This window comes from Tamandua tetradactyla, chromosome 5 (assembly GCF_023851605.1).
Source record: "Tamandua tetradactyla isolate mTamTet1 chromosome 5, mTamTet1.pri, whole genome shotgun sequence".
In the NCBI taxonomy this organism is placed as follows: domain Eukaryota; kingdom Metazoa; phylum Chordata; class Mammalia; order Pilosa; family Myrmecophagidae; genus Tamandua; species Tamandua tetradactyla.
In genome coordinates, this window is record NC_135331.1 from 21,872,728 (window position 1) to 21,888,548 (window position 15,821).

At 44.0% G+C, this 15,821-nt stretch overlaps 1 protein-coding gene across 4 annotated transcripts in view; it reads right to left on the minus strand.

Annotated features, from left to right (window-relative positions):
* Positions 1-687: 687 nt before the first annotated feature.
* The window catches only part of UBE3B (ubiquitin protein ligase E3B), a 70,377-nt gene continuing 55,243 nt past the window's right edge, over positions 688-15,821 (minus strand). For all 4 annotated transcript variants that reach the window (XM_077160079.1, XM_077160081.1, XM_077160080.1 and 1 more), the window contains 7 exons: positions 15,595-15,732; positions 15,170-15,235; positions 12,345-12,403; positions 9,509-9,691; positions 8,942-9,053; positions 3,915-4,007; positions 688-2,954 (listed from right to left, as the gene is read on the minus strand). In XM_077160079.1, coding sequence (XP_077016194.1) covers positions 2,763-2,954; positions 3,915-4,007; positions 8,942-9,053; positions 9,509-9,691; positions 12,345-12,403; positions 15,170-15,235; positions 15,595-15,732 — 843 coding nt within the window. In that variant the 3' untranslated portion in view covers positions 688-2,762. The remainder of the gene's footprint in view (positions 2,955-3,914; positions 4,008-8,941; positions 9,054-9,508; positions 9,692-12,344; positions 12,404-15,169; positions 15,236-15,594; positions 15,733-15,821) is intronic.

A 15,821-nucleotide genomic window follows, 5' to 3' on the forward strand; every position in this document is an offset into this window, starting at 1 on the left:
AAAGGGGCCCTTCGGCTCTCAAGACTTTTTCTGATAGGATTTCAGAGGCCAAGGATTATGCTCGGCAACTCAGGTGTTCCCAGGCCAGAGGAGGGACTCATGGAGGCGGGGGAGCCCACCAAAGGTAGAGACAGAAGACCTGGCAGGTTGAAGGGTATTTCCTATGCTGAGCATAAACCTGGGCCTTGTTGACAGGAAAGAGATAGAGCTGCAGGTCTCGCAAAGAAGAGGACGATCTTCAGTAGGTGAGAAAAGCCAAATACACTCAAACATGGCTGTAAAAGTTTACTTCATACACTTCTGAGTTATCTGGACTTTTTTCCCCCAATAAATACGACTTTTGTAAGTTAATGGTGTGAAACATGGGCTGCAAAGGTACATACACAATTCAGGATGATAGCCGACTCTGGGGAGTGGGTGAGAAGATGGGACCACAATGGTGCTTTAAGGTGACTTCAGCTTTATCTGAAATGTGTTACTTCTTAAAACAAGACTGGAAGCAAATGTGACAAACTGTGAATAGCTGCTACTTCTGGTTCGTGAGACTATGGGTGTCTGTTATTTGAACCTTTGCATCTTTTTGCACTGTGGGAAACCCAAGTGTTCTTTAATCCATTCTTGAGCTGCCCAAGCATGTGGCCAGAAAGCGCTCCTTCTTGGGATGAAAAGCAGACCACAGACATCATATGCTGAGGTACAAATTTAATAAAACCTCTGATCTTATCTTAATCCATAAGTTATCTATGGAAACAAAAAAAATCACAACTTTTTAGAGTCATCAAGAGCCATCAAGGTGTCATATACATGGTAATCATGATGTGAACACCAGCTATAAAAGTACATATTCAGTATTTTAGACAGTGCAATATTTCCAGATGTTGAAAAGAAGACTTTAAATGAAACTACAAACTGCCTTTCCTAGCCAAAAAACCAAAATAGATAAAGTTGATTTGGTGCTTATAAACCACTCTATCGCCAAACTCTCACTGGTTCTGGGGCTTTTTTTTTTTTTTTCCTTCTTTTGCAGGTTAGCAATTACTTAGGCCCCAGAAGATATGTACAAACCTGCTCAGTGCACGCTTATGTTCAGAAACCTTCAAAGGAATTAGGTGTTTAAGGAAAGTGGCAAGTCCATAGAATGAGAGGTCTCTAACAAATCTTAAATAATAATAATAATAAAAAGATGCTGTCTATTTAAAGTCCTGGCCATCTTTCCATCAAAGTAAAATATACACACAGTTTCTCCAGAAGCCCAGAAGCTCTACCATATCCAGACTCAGACTTGGGCTGGACTCTCGGACCCAGCTAATACTCTTGAAGAAGGCCATGGAGATGGGTCCTGCTGCTTTGGTGCCAACATGAAGGTTCTTTGCTCCAAGGTGCTTTGCTGCACTGAAGAAAGCGACACGCTCTAAACTGGCTCCACAGAAAGCAACAGTGGAGGAGGCCATTGAGCCAGGCACGCCTGGTTTCTAATCTGGCTTCAGTCTTGGGGGTGGGGTACAAAGGAAGAAGAGGAGGTGGGAAATGGTGGATGGCTGGCAACACAGACCACCTAACCAGGCCGTCTGCCTCAATTCCCTGGGTTTAGAATAAAGTTCTCAGGATATAAGTGAAGAATGAGGACAGAGGAGCATAATGGGTTGGAAGAGAAAACAAAGAAAGAAAGAAAACCCACCTAGAGGATGTGTTTCCTCCACCTGGTGAGCCTGTACTCAGGACTCAGTGGCCTCCCTGTGTGGAGGACTGGGTGGGCGGCAAGATCCATGTTTCTTGGGATTTTACAACTGTGGAGTAGAGCCACCGCCCACCTGGGATATGGCACCTTAGGTGAGTGCTTATTCATTAGATAACAAGGGGAGCAAATTAACAGGAAAAAAGTTTCCCCTTGGGGATCCGGGACTTTGGGTTATAGCACATTCTGGAAGTGGAGCTGCTTTAAGGGCCCGTGGTTTTTCTTCTCCCAAACCCAGGATACCAGTGTGTTTGCATAAGAAGGGGGAGACAAAACCAGGGGCGATTCCCTGGAAGCTTGGTTATGGAGGACTGGGGATCTGAGGAGAGGCTTGTGAGAGGGGATAGCCGCTAGGGGATATGTGGCTTCAAGGTGGGTGCCGAGTCCTGAACTCCTGTGCCCATGGCCTACCAGCAGGTTCCTCTGCTTCCCTGGGAGCAGGTGGACCTGTCTGGCTAGAAGGAGGCTGCTGTGGATGGGAGAGAGGCAGAGGCTATAGGGTGCATAGAGGCTTGGCCAGGCCTTACCTGAGTGAGGAGTTTTCAGAAACGGAAGGAGAGGATCTTGTACACAGCAGGCTTTGTGGACTCAAGCCCATGTCATGAAAACCTCTCTGGACCCCTGGGATTCCTGGGACTGTTTATGCATAGCTCACTCACCACAAGGTTAAGGAAAGAAAGAGATTCACAAAAGACCAAACTATCAGAAAGAAAAGCCCCTCTATAATCATGGGGCCCAGGCTTCAGGCCACTGGAAAGTAGGGGAAAAGGACCAACGTTGGCGGAATCCGGAGGTTTATTTTCAATACTCCCTTTCCCTAATATCACCTGGAGAATGCTGCGTGGACTCGTCATGTATATCTGAAGTTCTTGAGGCAAGGGGGAAATCTCATGGCTATAAAGAGGGCTGGAGACTGATGTTGCCTGGCATGTTGGTCGTGCTCCCAGAAGAAAGCTGCCTTTAGGAGCTGAAGGTCCCTGGTAGTCCAAGAGTGTAGGAGGGCAGGTGGCAGAGGCAGGGCCAAGAGCTAGGAGAGCTCGAAGCCTGTGTTCATGCTGATGGCATAGCGCAGCTTCTCCCGCAAGACTCTTTTCTTGCTGTAGTTGGGCAGCTTGAGCAGGTTGAAGCAGGTGGAGGAGGTGGGGAGACGGCCACCTGGCTCCCGCTTGCGGATGGTGAAGAAGCCTCGGAGGACGCTGCCCAGGGTGTCCCCAGTGTCCTGTAGGCACACACCATAGCCTTGAGTTGGGATGTGCAGGGCACCACGCTGGTATGGCTGAAGCCTATGAGCATCTGCCTTGCAGCCTGGAGTCCACCCCATCCAGTCTCCTCCTATCTGCGCCCTCCTGCTCTGTACGAGGGACTCTTTATTAAGTAAGCTCTTGGAAATGGGGTCTTCTGGTTAGCAGCTAAGGATTGGTTTACTACTTTTTAAAGAGCCAAAAATACTGTAAAAATATTTTAGGTGCCAAAACATTTTACAGTACAACCTGATGCTTCCACCCTAATCTCACCAGTCCCATGGCCTGTGGCAGACTGTTGCTTGGGGCAACATTCCCTTAAGTCAGGAGGCTGAAGACAGTCTAGCATCACATGTGAAGAGGGATTATGAAAGGCAGCTACACTCAGAGTTCACTGTGTTTCTATGGGGAGGGGACACACTTACACTGATCTCTACTGTTATTGAACAACCACTGTGCCTCAGGTATCCACCCTTCTTTACAGATGAGGAAATGGGCTCTCAAAGACGTGGGGCAGCTTGCCCAGATGGACACAGCCAGCAGGCAGATGAGGAGCTGGCATTCAAACCTGCATTTGTGTATTCCTAAACCCTGTTCTTTCCCCTCTCTTATGCTGCCTCTTAGATCTGGAGTCCCAGCCAGACTAACAACTACTAAGAATGCCCCCAGGTACTCTTTCTTCCCTGAGGAGGTAAAGAAAAAGGGACCTCTAGCTGAGGCCCCTGAACAACTCTCTAATCTACGGGCACCCTCTGCCGGCCAGCCTGCTCTCTGACATGTGAACTGTGGAGCCTTCCCACCTGGCTCCCACCTGGCTGCCCCTCCTTGCTGGGAGATAGATGAGGTGAAGGCCCTTCACCATGGTGGGCATCGCAGGCAACCACCAAAGGGGAGTCACAGAACACTACTGAGGCTGACTCTTTCCCCAGCAGTGGTACCTGGTCATCTGACACTTCGACACAGCGGATGGAGAAAGGAGGCTTGAGGTAGGCAAATCCCAGGAGCGGGGGCCTGGAGCAACTGGTCACAAACTGCAACACAACATAGGGTCAGAGTTGGGAGGGGGTCAGAGGGGGCGAGAGTGCGGCTCTCACTCCATCAGAAACAGACTCCTTACAGTCAGGCTGTGCTCTTCTGCTTCCTCTATTCACTGTATCATTAACGCTGTTTAACTGTTAGTATGGGAAGAAAGAGAGGCGCAGTTAGCCTAAGACCTGGCCTACATCTCACATCTCTCTGGAGGGTGCTGCGCTCTGCTCTCTGGGACTGAAACATATGAATTCCACACTCAACAGGCATGACTAGTCATTTGTTGGGACCAGACCAAAGGCTGTTAGATAACTTATTACTGACAAGTCCAGGAGTTACACATACTGTGAACCAGGGACTGGAGGGAAATCCCCTTCCTCAGACAGTGACTGTGCCATGGGTGCACAGGAGAGGGGGAAGGCGGTGGTGCCCACCAAAGTGTGGCCTGGGAAAAAGGCCTGTGCCCATGAGCTGAGAGGCTCCAGAGCTGGGGCACAGGGAGCCCTGGCGTGGTTCACACCACCGACTGCCCTCTCTCACACTCCAGGTGGTGATGACCAGCACTGGCTTCCTGCTTAGCTTTCTGGCCACCAAGAACACATCCACAAGCACCCTGGCTTGCTGGTTTACAGAGTGTGCTCTGTGACCGGCTTATGGGGACCGTCTGAGAGACAGATCTGTTCTCAGCGTGCTGACAGAAGTCAGGCCTCTCGGGGCACCAAATGTGTGGGGCCTATGGGCAGCCAGCCACATTTGTGTTATTTCCCCAAATAAGTTAGCTTGCACCTGGACAGAGGCCTCTGACCAACCTGGAAATCCAAGTAGCAAACCTGAATAGGGAAGTCCTAAGAAACCACTTTCTTTAATTCCATACTAACCGAAAATGCTGACCCTTCTTTAAGAGATACAGGGACCTGCTATTTATATTAAGCTGTGCTCCAAAATTCAGTAGCAAGTTGAATGTTTAGGTCTTTAAATAAATATTACCGGTTAAACAATGTTATAAGTGGCTGTAAGATTCCCCAGACCTTCAAAGACTGTTTATATGTGTCAGAGTCCAAAAGAGTTTTTTTTTATAAAGTATTGACAAGATAAATTATTATTCTAATATAGGTTTTATTTTCCACAATATTCACGGTAGCAGCAGTAGCTAATAAAGTGCTCTATGCCCCATCTCGTCTGCTCACTCTGCGCTGTGGATGCTGTTAACGCTAGGACTGCGATTAGTCCTATTTTAGGGAAGAGGAGGGAGACACAGAAGTAATGCTGACATGCTCAAAGTTAGAAAGCTAGTCAGATGTGGCCTCTCTCTCTCTCTAAGCCCAACTCTGCAAGTAAAATCATTATCTTCCACCCTACGTGGGATATGACATCCAGAGGTGAAAGTCTCCCTGGCAACATGGGAGAGGACTCCCAGGGATGAGCCTGGCCCTGGGATAGACAATGCCTACCAGACCAAAAGAGGAAAAAGAAATGTAACAAAATAAGGTATTAGTGGCTAAGAGGTTTCAAATAGTGTCAAGAGGCTACTCTGGAGGATACTCTTATGCAAGCTTCAGCTAGCTATGGCTAACTACCATGGTTTGCCAAACTCCAACCAAAACCATTCCTATTAAGCCTAAAGAACACCTAGGGCTTGAGATTCTATAAAAGTTTCATGTACTATGATTACTTTCGAGAAACTTACAACCTCCAGAGGGGTTCTTAGGCCAGATAAGTCCTGAAACCCTGAGGGGCCAGCCTCTCCAAGAACAACTAGTTCCACCCTCCCTCCCCCCATCCCATATTATCGACACCCTGTCCAACATGAAAAAAATAGAATGGGCACAGCCCCTAAACCCCTAAAGATTGGGAGAAGGGTCAAAGGAGAAGGAAGAGTTATAACAGAGAAAGGATGTAACAAATGAGTATGACTACTGAATCATTATATTGATATTTATTTTTAGTCTCTGCTGTCTTACAGCAACTAGAAGGAAATACCTGAAATTGTGGAATGTAACCCATACCATGCTTTGAAATTTGTTCTATAACTACTTGTTAAAATGCACTTTGAAATTTATTGCTTTTTTGATATATATGTTATATTTCGCAATAAAAGTAAATATATATATATATTAAAAACAAACAGCTTCAAAAAAAAGTTACAGCACTTTGAAATTTATCGCTTTTTTGGTATATATGTTATATTTCACAATAAAAGTAACAAAATATATATATATATAAAAAACAAACAGCCTCAAAAAAAAAAAAGTTACAGAACAGTAAGTATCAGAGCCAGTATTTGAACTCAGGTCCCCTGACATGACCACTGTTCTATACTGCTCCTCCTGGCAATTTAACGAAAGAAAAAAATTATGAATAAGAACAACCTAGTTTGGCAATGAATACTTGGTATCTTTAGAAAGTTCTCATTAAAAAAATAGATATGTATGTATGTATGTATGTATTTGTTTGTTTGTTTGTTTTGCATGGGCAGGCACTGGGAATCAAACCCAGGTCTCTGGCATGGCAGGTGAGAATTTTGCCACTGAGCCACCGTTGCAAGAGTCTGTATGTATTTTAAAGTATAAGTAAACAGGCTTTTTTTTGGTTCAAAAATGGGTCAGGTACTTACTTTATCCAGGGTATAGACAGATAAGTAAAAAAATAAAAAAATAAGGACAAAAAATAATTAAATGATGGGGGAATAAGGGGTTAAAAAAAAGGTGGGAAGACTGCACTACTGGTGGTCAATGAGAGGGAGGGGTAAGGGGTATGGGATGCATGTTTTTCTTTCCTTTTTCTTTGTGTGATGCAAATGTTCTAAAAATGCTCATGGTGATGATTACACAACTATGTGATGATAAAAAAAATTGAATGTGGTGATGAACTATGTGATACTGTGAGCCTTCCATTGTATACTTTGGATGGATTGTATGCTGTGTGAATATATCTCAATAAAATTGCATTAAAAAAAAAAGCTAAATTCAACTTCATGACTATTTTGTATACATTTTTTTTTCTTTTCTTTTCATGGGCAGGCATCAGGAATCAAACCTGGGTCTCCAGCATGGCAGGCAAGAACTCTGCCACTGAGCCACCATGGCCCACCCTGTACATATTTTTTCCTTTTCTTTGACATGGGCAAGCACCAGGCACCGGGCACTGGGAAATGAACCTGGGTCTCCAACATGGCAGGCGAATAAAGTAGCTATAATTTTGCTATGACTTTATAAAAGAGACAATTTTAAACTTTTAATTTACAAATTGTTTTAAAATGTCAAAATCTGTAAAATAAAGTTAAAATTTAATCGCAAAAAAAAGGTCAGGGTTTTTTTTTTTTTAAAGTAGGAGGGGAATAACTGGGGAAAGAAACAGAGAAGACCAAAGAATAAAGAAAGGCAGGGAGAGGGGAGAAGACAGAAAGGTAAAGCGTGTTCACTGGATGCCAGAGGTCTGGCCCTTGGGCTAACTGGAGAGGGGCTGGAAAAGGCGCAGCCGGGGATGGGCACGTGGTGTGTGAGACCAGAGCAGACAAGAGGAGGTGGGATCTGGCCACCTTTCCTGGTCATTGGCCACCTCTTACCCCTTCCCACCTTCCTGTGTCTGATGGGCCCTCCAGAGCAGAGAGCTGAGCTACTGCGGGGCTCACACCTGGGAGGAAGACAGTGGGTGTATGGTCTTTCAGTAAGTGTGGAGCTGCCATAAGTGGAATGGCCAGCGCCTGGGGGTGCCTGTGCACATCTTGATCAGGCCTCAGATCTGTAGCCCCACAGGAACTGGGGCTAGTCAAAGGAGGGAAGGAAGATTCTAGGACAGAAGAAGGGATAGCTGGCCCAGGAAGCCTCCAGATATTTTGCTATCACTAAGTTTTTAAAAAGCACAGTCATATCCACTTCTGTACAACAGTTAAATTTCTTCACACAGTCCTGGGTCCTGTTCACAGCCACCAAAGAAGGTGAGCATATGACAAGGAACTGTGGGTTTGGTGACAGGTACCTAAAGACATCCTTGGGGCTTGCTGTAATGGGCAATGAATGCAATTAGGAGACACAGACTTTTCTCTCTATCTAGGAGAGGTGGGGCGCAAGGTTTTTACAGATCGGCAGACTGTTTTGCCTATGAGAAGCACTTCTGGAAAAAACTGAACTGATTATAAAGAAAATCAACTTCTGGGATTATTTTATTTCCACCTGCCCATCCAGAATCTCTTGAAAACTATGGAGATGATTAGTGTGTTTCTGTATCTGATGGACTGGAGTGAGGAATAAATTTCTTCTGAATGATAAACAGAAGAAAGAAAACCAGCTGCCATTTCAATTAGTGGTAATATTCCATGTAGCCTCAACAACTGAGGTTGAAAGAGATTGTTCAAGAAACCCAGGTGCCCAAAGGAAGATATTTCAAGGCACTTAAAAGTTAGCCCCGGATGTGGCAAAATGTTCACAATACACTGTTAAATAAAAAAGCAGAGGGAAAAATGGTGTAATTCCAATTTTGGAAATATATACACACATCTAGAACACACAGACAAGTGGATGTGTCACCCAGAGTCTTTATAAAATGCACTTTGTTAATGTTAGTAACAAAAAAACAAAGTAGTGGTATTGGTGAAACATTCTGAACATTTACAACTTTACTAGAACAGAGAAACTGGTTAATGTCAGCCACTCTACTTGCAAAAATATACACTTATATCAGCCTAATCAATCGTGTGTTTAATTGGGACATTCTGCATGTGTGCATTGTATATGCACGGTTTCACACTCAGGAGAAAAATTCAGAAGAATACACAGAGGAAAACGGATTGTTTAAAATTCTACATTGTGGGAATGTAGATTGTTTAAAATTTTGCTTGTCTGTATTTTCTTTAGTTAAAAACAACACCAATAGGCCTTCTAGGCTTATGAGATATCAATGTACACATAAACAAATGCACAACTAAGAAATAAGATACCTTTAGAAACATGGCTCGCTCGTCAGGCGTGAAGTCAGAGGCCAGAATATCCCAGAGCCAGATGATGACCCTGTGACTTCCATGAAAGCCGCCATAGTACACCGTGTGCTTCCTGTAAACAATCCAGACAAGGGCTCAGCAACATTCTTCCCCAGGCCCTCGCAGACACAGGCAGGCAATGTACCCTGGCCGGGCTGGGTAACATCACTAACTTCTCTTTCAAGCCAGAAGTTCATACTTTCGTAACCCCATCTCTCTGGAAGCTAAATGGCCAGAAGTTCCAAGAGCTGGGCCTGTGTTCCCAAGCAGAAGCCAACAAGAGATCCCACAGAACATGCCTTAGAATTTTGGAGAGCCCAACGTCCTCAAGACCTGCTTCCACTTCTCAGTCTAGATAGGTAAGTGGCTGAGCTTAATTCCAAAGCAACTCAACTGGTGACCAGGGAGAAGGAGTTTATCTAGAGACAGGCTTCTGCAACCACTGTCCAAAAGGCACCCAGCAAGAACAGCAGCTTGCCTTCTAGGAGACCTAGAAATTTCACCCATCCACCCTCGCCTTCCCCTTACTTTAAATCTTCCAGATCAATCTCCGCATTGTCACCGGATATGAGACGCTGAAGCTCAGGGGCTGAGAACATTCGGATCCATTCAGGTTTGATAATGGAACGGAATCCACTAATGAGGGCAGCTGTCTGATTTTTTATTTGAGTATGCATTCGAAAATGTGCCATCAGATGGATGTAGCTAATTCTGTCACCAACAAGAAAGAGAGAACAATGAAATTAGCAGGACAGAGCAGACTGTTAGCAATGAATGGATTAAAAGATGATACTAGTCACTTCACAAAAAACGCAAATAGTACCAGCATTTCACCAAAACAAGGATGCCAATGACAATGCTACACTCCCAAGTTGCACACTGGGTGCCAGTCCTGCATTAGGCATGTTTAAGGGCATGACCTCATTTACTCCTCCCCCAAACCTCATGAGCCAGATGCCAGTATGATCCCCAATGGCATCAAAATTCAGATGACACATTCTCCAGGTAAGAAAGGGTCCTTTCATAGCAAATTCACAGAGACAGAAAGTAGATTAGTAGTTACCTGGGGATGGGAGGAGGGGAGTAAGGGAGAATAGATGTTTGAGGAAAAAAACCCAGAAACATATTAAACTGTGATTATATGTTTTAAGAGAGAGAGTGCTTAATATCAAAGGTGTTTTTTTGACCTTTGCATTTATTTAATCTCATCCTTTAGCACATAAGGCAATTAATATATAATTCAGCCCTCCAGTCAGCTTTTATGTAGTGAAAAATCATTTTATGTTGAAACTTCAACCAAAACTTTGCCAATGTGGACCAATAGTCTACAGCCTTGAAAGGCAGACCTGTAGAATGTTTTAAACAGATGCAGTTGAGTTATGTTTAGGTTCAACTAGAAGTTAGAGCAACTGACAGCAATAGTTCCAGGCAGAAAGTCCTCTGGGTCTGCTTTTATGAAAAGGATGGACTCATCTACAACTGAGTAAGGTAATGTAATTCTTTTAACCAGGTTAAATACATTCCAAAAGTTTTGCCAGCATCACTGATTTCTTAGCAAGCCATTTATTCAGAGATTAAAGAACTTGAACCTAGCCTAGGTATAACTCACAAATTTCAAATTAGTAAAATCCAAATAAATCTGTTATATTGCATAATGCTAAGATTTAAATAACTCATCCTGAAAGTGCCTCTATTTATTTTTTATTATCCAGCAGCAAACTTATAGCACATTAGCACACATACATGTGCATTTTTCTATAACTGTCACTCCTTCCTTCCACATACTGTTTGAAAGGAGGGAGAGAATGAGCCTGAGAGAATTCCCCTTCAATACCCAGTAAACTGGTGCAGGAATATCACCCTTAAGGAAGGGAAAACTGGCTTTCTAGGCTAATAGGCTACAGAACTGAAAACTCTCATCCTTATACTGAAGTTTTAAGTTAAGAACATAAAAGAGCTTAAAGGTAGTGTGTGAAATGAGTTTCCACAAAGGAAGTTTCAGTGCAGGTCAGAAATCAGTCCATCAACAGAACCTGTACCAACCCACTTCCTTTGGCTATTTATACCTACAGCATCTACCATCACACCCCATGCTATAACATCTGGCAAAACAACCTTTCAGAGGTGGTGGGCTCTACGTGACAGGTCACATATCCGACGATGGTGACGATCCCATTCTCATTTAAACCCCTCCCCGAGACAGATGTCACAGAAGGTGTTTTACACATACTACTTCACATCCTTATGCATGGCGATCCTCAGTTCAGACTGGGAAATAGGCTCAGAAAGGTTACAGGTCGCACGGCAGCAGGACCAGGAGTTACCTCTGTGCTAACTGGAGCCTGGACACTCCTCCCCCAGGGAGCTCCTCTCAAATTGAGGTATTTGACCCTTCTAAGTTTTCAAAATAGTGCCCCATGGCCAAGGGGCAAAGCTGGCATCTTTCAATCATGATTAGAATAGGGTCTGTTGTCCTGATGATTTTCACAGTCTAAAATAAAAAATACCCCAAGAAGGCAGTGACTAAAGAACTAGAACTGAGAGGAATATTATGCTCAGGAACACTGGACTGGAACACTGGATATGGTAACATATCTGATTCAGACAACTGACCAGGTGGGACTGAGTTCTCACTTGCCATTAAAGGGAGTGATGCTTAGATTAATAGTTCAAGTGTTCAGCTGAGCCTGGCAGCAGGGGATGATGGATAGATTGATAAAAGGCTACTACTGTCTGTTCTCCATGTAAGGTCCTACTATTTTAATTAGGTAAGAAACCGGGCTGGCTGGAGACAGCTGCACTGAGGGGTTTTGCTTCTTGAGACTGAAAAGGTTGACAGTTATGATAGATTCCTAAAAGCCTGTTATCTGTGACAATAGCTGCCAGCCTCAGAGTCTCCTCTGATCCCCATGTCTATGGACCTCTGTCTGCTGCATTTGAATTCATCACTGTTCCTTCCCAAGAACAGTGTTTTATACAACTGCCACATGCTATCATTCCAAAATGATCTGCCCCTCCAAGGTGTCTTTCCGCCTCCGTGCCTTCTGTGCTCAGGATGGCGCGCCTGAATGGCTCAGCGTCCATCTGTCTGCATCTAAAGCTGTCATTAAATTCCTAAGAACACTGCGGCCAGGCTGCCTCTGACCTTAGAAATGCTGTGGCAAAAAATAAATCGTCAATTCTTATTTTGCAAATCGAATTTAATACAATTTCTGCCTATGAACTGTAACCAGTAAATTCAATTATGAAATTTATGGCCTCTTTCTACTTCAATCTGTCTTAATAAATTCTCAACATAAGCCCAAAGAGCCAGGATGAAGTCTTTTCAAGTGGTGACCTTAAAAAATCTAATTGCTATACTCACTTATTTTCATTTGTAACAGGAATGGTTTTCCCTCCAGGAATAAGTTCATGGCAAACAAGCTGGGGGGAGAAGATGGGGAGTAATTACTAGAGAGAATTCTAATGGGGAAATAAACCTTCCTGGAGATGAAAGAGCTGACATAAATATCCAAGATGATAATAAAATCAAAATAGTACATGTTTGGGAACAATAATCATTTCTCACAAAAATCTAAGGCTTGGGCGGGCCGCGGTGGCTCAGCGGGCAAGAGTGCTTGCCTGCCGTGCCGGAGGACCCCGGTTCGATTCCCGGCCCCAGCCCATGTAACAAACAAACAAACAAACAAAATATAATAAAACAAGAAAATGTTTAAAAATGTTTCCCTTTCTTCCTCCCTTCCTTCCTTCTCTGTCTTTCCTTCCTTTCCTCCCTCTCTCTTTAAAAAAAAAAAAAAAAAAAATCTAAGGCTTAAATATCAGCAACCAGACCCTGTATGAACATTAAAGGCTTCTTCTTTTTGTTCAAACATTTGTATTGAAGCTTCAGGATGCCACGAAGTGGAATGTGTTGATGTTTAAGAGCACATTAGGATGGTTAAATAAATTTTAGTACATCCATATACTAGAACACTGCATCTATTAAAAAATGAATAAAATGTATTTATTGACAAGGTTAAAAAAAGCAGTCTATATAACAACATGTACAGTGTGGTATTTTTGCAAAAAAAAAAAAAAAAAACCATGTCTGGAGGAAAAATCTGGAAAGACATTAACAGTGGTATTCTCTGTACACTGGAATTACTGGTTGTGGTAGTTAGGTTCAGGTGTCAACTTGGCCAGGTGAATATGCCTAGTTCTGTTGCTATGGTCATGAGCCAATGGTACGTGAACCTCATCTGTTGCTCATTACATCTGGAGTTGCTAGGAGGTGTGCCTGCTGTAATGAATGATGTTTGATTTAATTGGCTGGTGCTTAAATGAGAGAGCTCAATGTAACACAGCCCAAGCAGCTCAGCATACCTCATCTCAGCACTTGCAGCTCAGCCCAGGCCTTTGGAGATGCAGAAAGAAATCACCCAGGGGAAAGCTGTTGGAACCCAGAGGCCTGGAGAGAAGGCCAGCAGAGACCACCCTGTGCCTTTCCACGTAAGAAAGAACTTCAGTTGAAAGTGAGCTGCCTTTCCTCTGAAGAACTAATGAAATAAATCCCCCTTTATTAAAAGCCAATCTGTCTCTGGTGTGTTGCATTCCAGCAGGCGCAAACTAGAACACTGGTGGTTCTCATGTTCATCTTTATTCTCTTCTAGATGAATTTTTTGTTAGAGTTTGCATTATTTTTGCAGTTAGAGAAAAAACTAAAATTTCCTTTTTTAAAAAGTATGTTAGGAGGAGAGCTCAAAATCTGATTAAAAATGAAAAAAAGGGCAGGCCATGGTGGCTCAGCAGGCAGAATTCTCGCCTTGCCAGAGACCCAGGTTGGATTCCAGTGCCTGCCCATATTAAAAAAAATTTTAAAGAAAAGTGGTTCTATGGTAGAATGCTTGCCACCATGCGGAAGACCTGGGTTGGATTCCTGGTCCATGTACCCCACTCCTCCTACCCCCTCCCCAAAATACTTATTTGAAAACTCTATAAATCAAATATTTCCCTTAACTTTAAGAACAGTTTTATAGGCAAACAGAATATGAATAGGTTTTTGTGAAAAATCAGAAGGGATATATTGTTAAGCTAATTATAAATTCTACTAACATAAAGTAATATAACTCTCAAGATATGGAAAGGGAAAACAGTGACCACAGACACACTGGTGTCAATATTGTGGGGCACCCCAGAGAATTTTAAAATTGGAATGATGCTTATCCCACACTCATCCAGACCAGTGTTTCCCAAGGGGGTTTCAGGGAACACCTCATGTGTGATATTATTCAGAGAATGATTCTATGAGATGTTCTTCCTTTCCATGAAGAATGAGTTCTGAGGCCAAAGAGTTGGGGAAACTTAAGGTTTTCTTCTCATGGGATTCTCATAGCCCTTTTGGGGCTAGCAGGCTCTAGGGCACTTCAGGAGAATGGGGCATGCAGGGTTCCAAATGCATTTACAAAGTATTTGTTACACAAATCCCATCAAGGATTCCCATTTGGCAAATGGTATTTTTCTTCAGATGAGGAAAATGTAGCTCTGGGAGCATAAGTGACCTCTCCGAGGTGACACAGGCACAACTCCAAGAAGACAGCTCTGTGCTAATAAGCAACTGGTGCAGTTTCTTAGAGCAACCTCAGACCATGGAGATGTCCCCACTGGGATGTGCCTAGAGGGAGGAGAGGACACTTCAGAGAAAATCTCAAAGGAGTGACTCTGAGAGGAAATATTTCTGCTTCCATGATTTCAAAGGTCCTTTCTTCCTGATCTGTTCTCTACTGACAACTATGAACAAGGACAGGATTCTATCAGAGGCATTTCTCGGGTGGCTTCTTTCCCCTCTAAGCAATAATCCTCTACTTGTCCACAGCCTGATCCTTAGCATGGTCATGGGAAGCAATGTTACAAAGGGGAATTCCAGCTTTCATCAGGAATTACCCTAAGATGCAACAGAAAAAATGCAGAGGCTCTGTGGGAGTGTGCCCCAAGGGGCGAGCAGGCAAAGGCCAGGTCAGCTGAGAAGGAAAGGGGGGCAGGCCCTACTTCCTGGCAAGGCAGGAGAAGGGCATGGACAAGGGGAGGGAAGGGAAGGGAAGCAGACATAGTTCCTCATTTCAGCCTCTCCTGGGGAAAACATTAAGAGCAGGGCAAGTTCAGGAAGCCAATGGATGGAAAGGAAGGAGTGTTCAGCCAAACAGGCCAACTTACCTGACCCATTACATCTTCATCATAGGACAGTGTCAGGCCCAGGTCAGTGATGTCCCCTTCATAGCGCTAATGCAACAAAGAAGAGGAAATGTTGGGGCTGAGGGGTGCTACCTCCCTGAAGAATTCAACTTTTTCCTCCTAAAAGCTATTCCTTTGGCTCCTGTGCTATATTACTTGAAGCAAAGGAAAAGGCCACTCTCAACTTCAGGAAGGGGGCTATGAGTACTGAGTCCTAAGGTGGAATGCTCAGAGGGGGCCTTGGGCCTACAGCAGCTATAGAGATGACCCCTTTATACAGCAAGACAGGAGAGGGCAGGGAACCTCGTTTCACTATGTAATGCCAGGGTGAAGCTGAACCTGTGTGCTTGACTTAGCTGTGAGTTAACACTGGCTCTCACTTAGACAGCCCAGCACTCCACACTGACCTTAATGGAGGTGAGGTTTTTGTAGAACTCTGAGTCCAGAGAAGGAAGTTCATCCACAGAGCTATAGAAGACGCTGTGGTGGTGCCCAAGCAGTTGGCTCAGGAAGAATGAAGCAAATGGCACGTCCACCACAATTCCCTATGAGAGAAGAGACAAAAGTGTGCAATTCTGCTGTTCAGAATCTACCTCAGTGGAATCCTCTGTTCAGGGGCAGCTCAGGCTGCAGA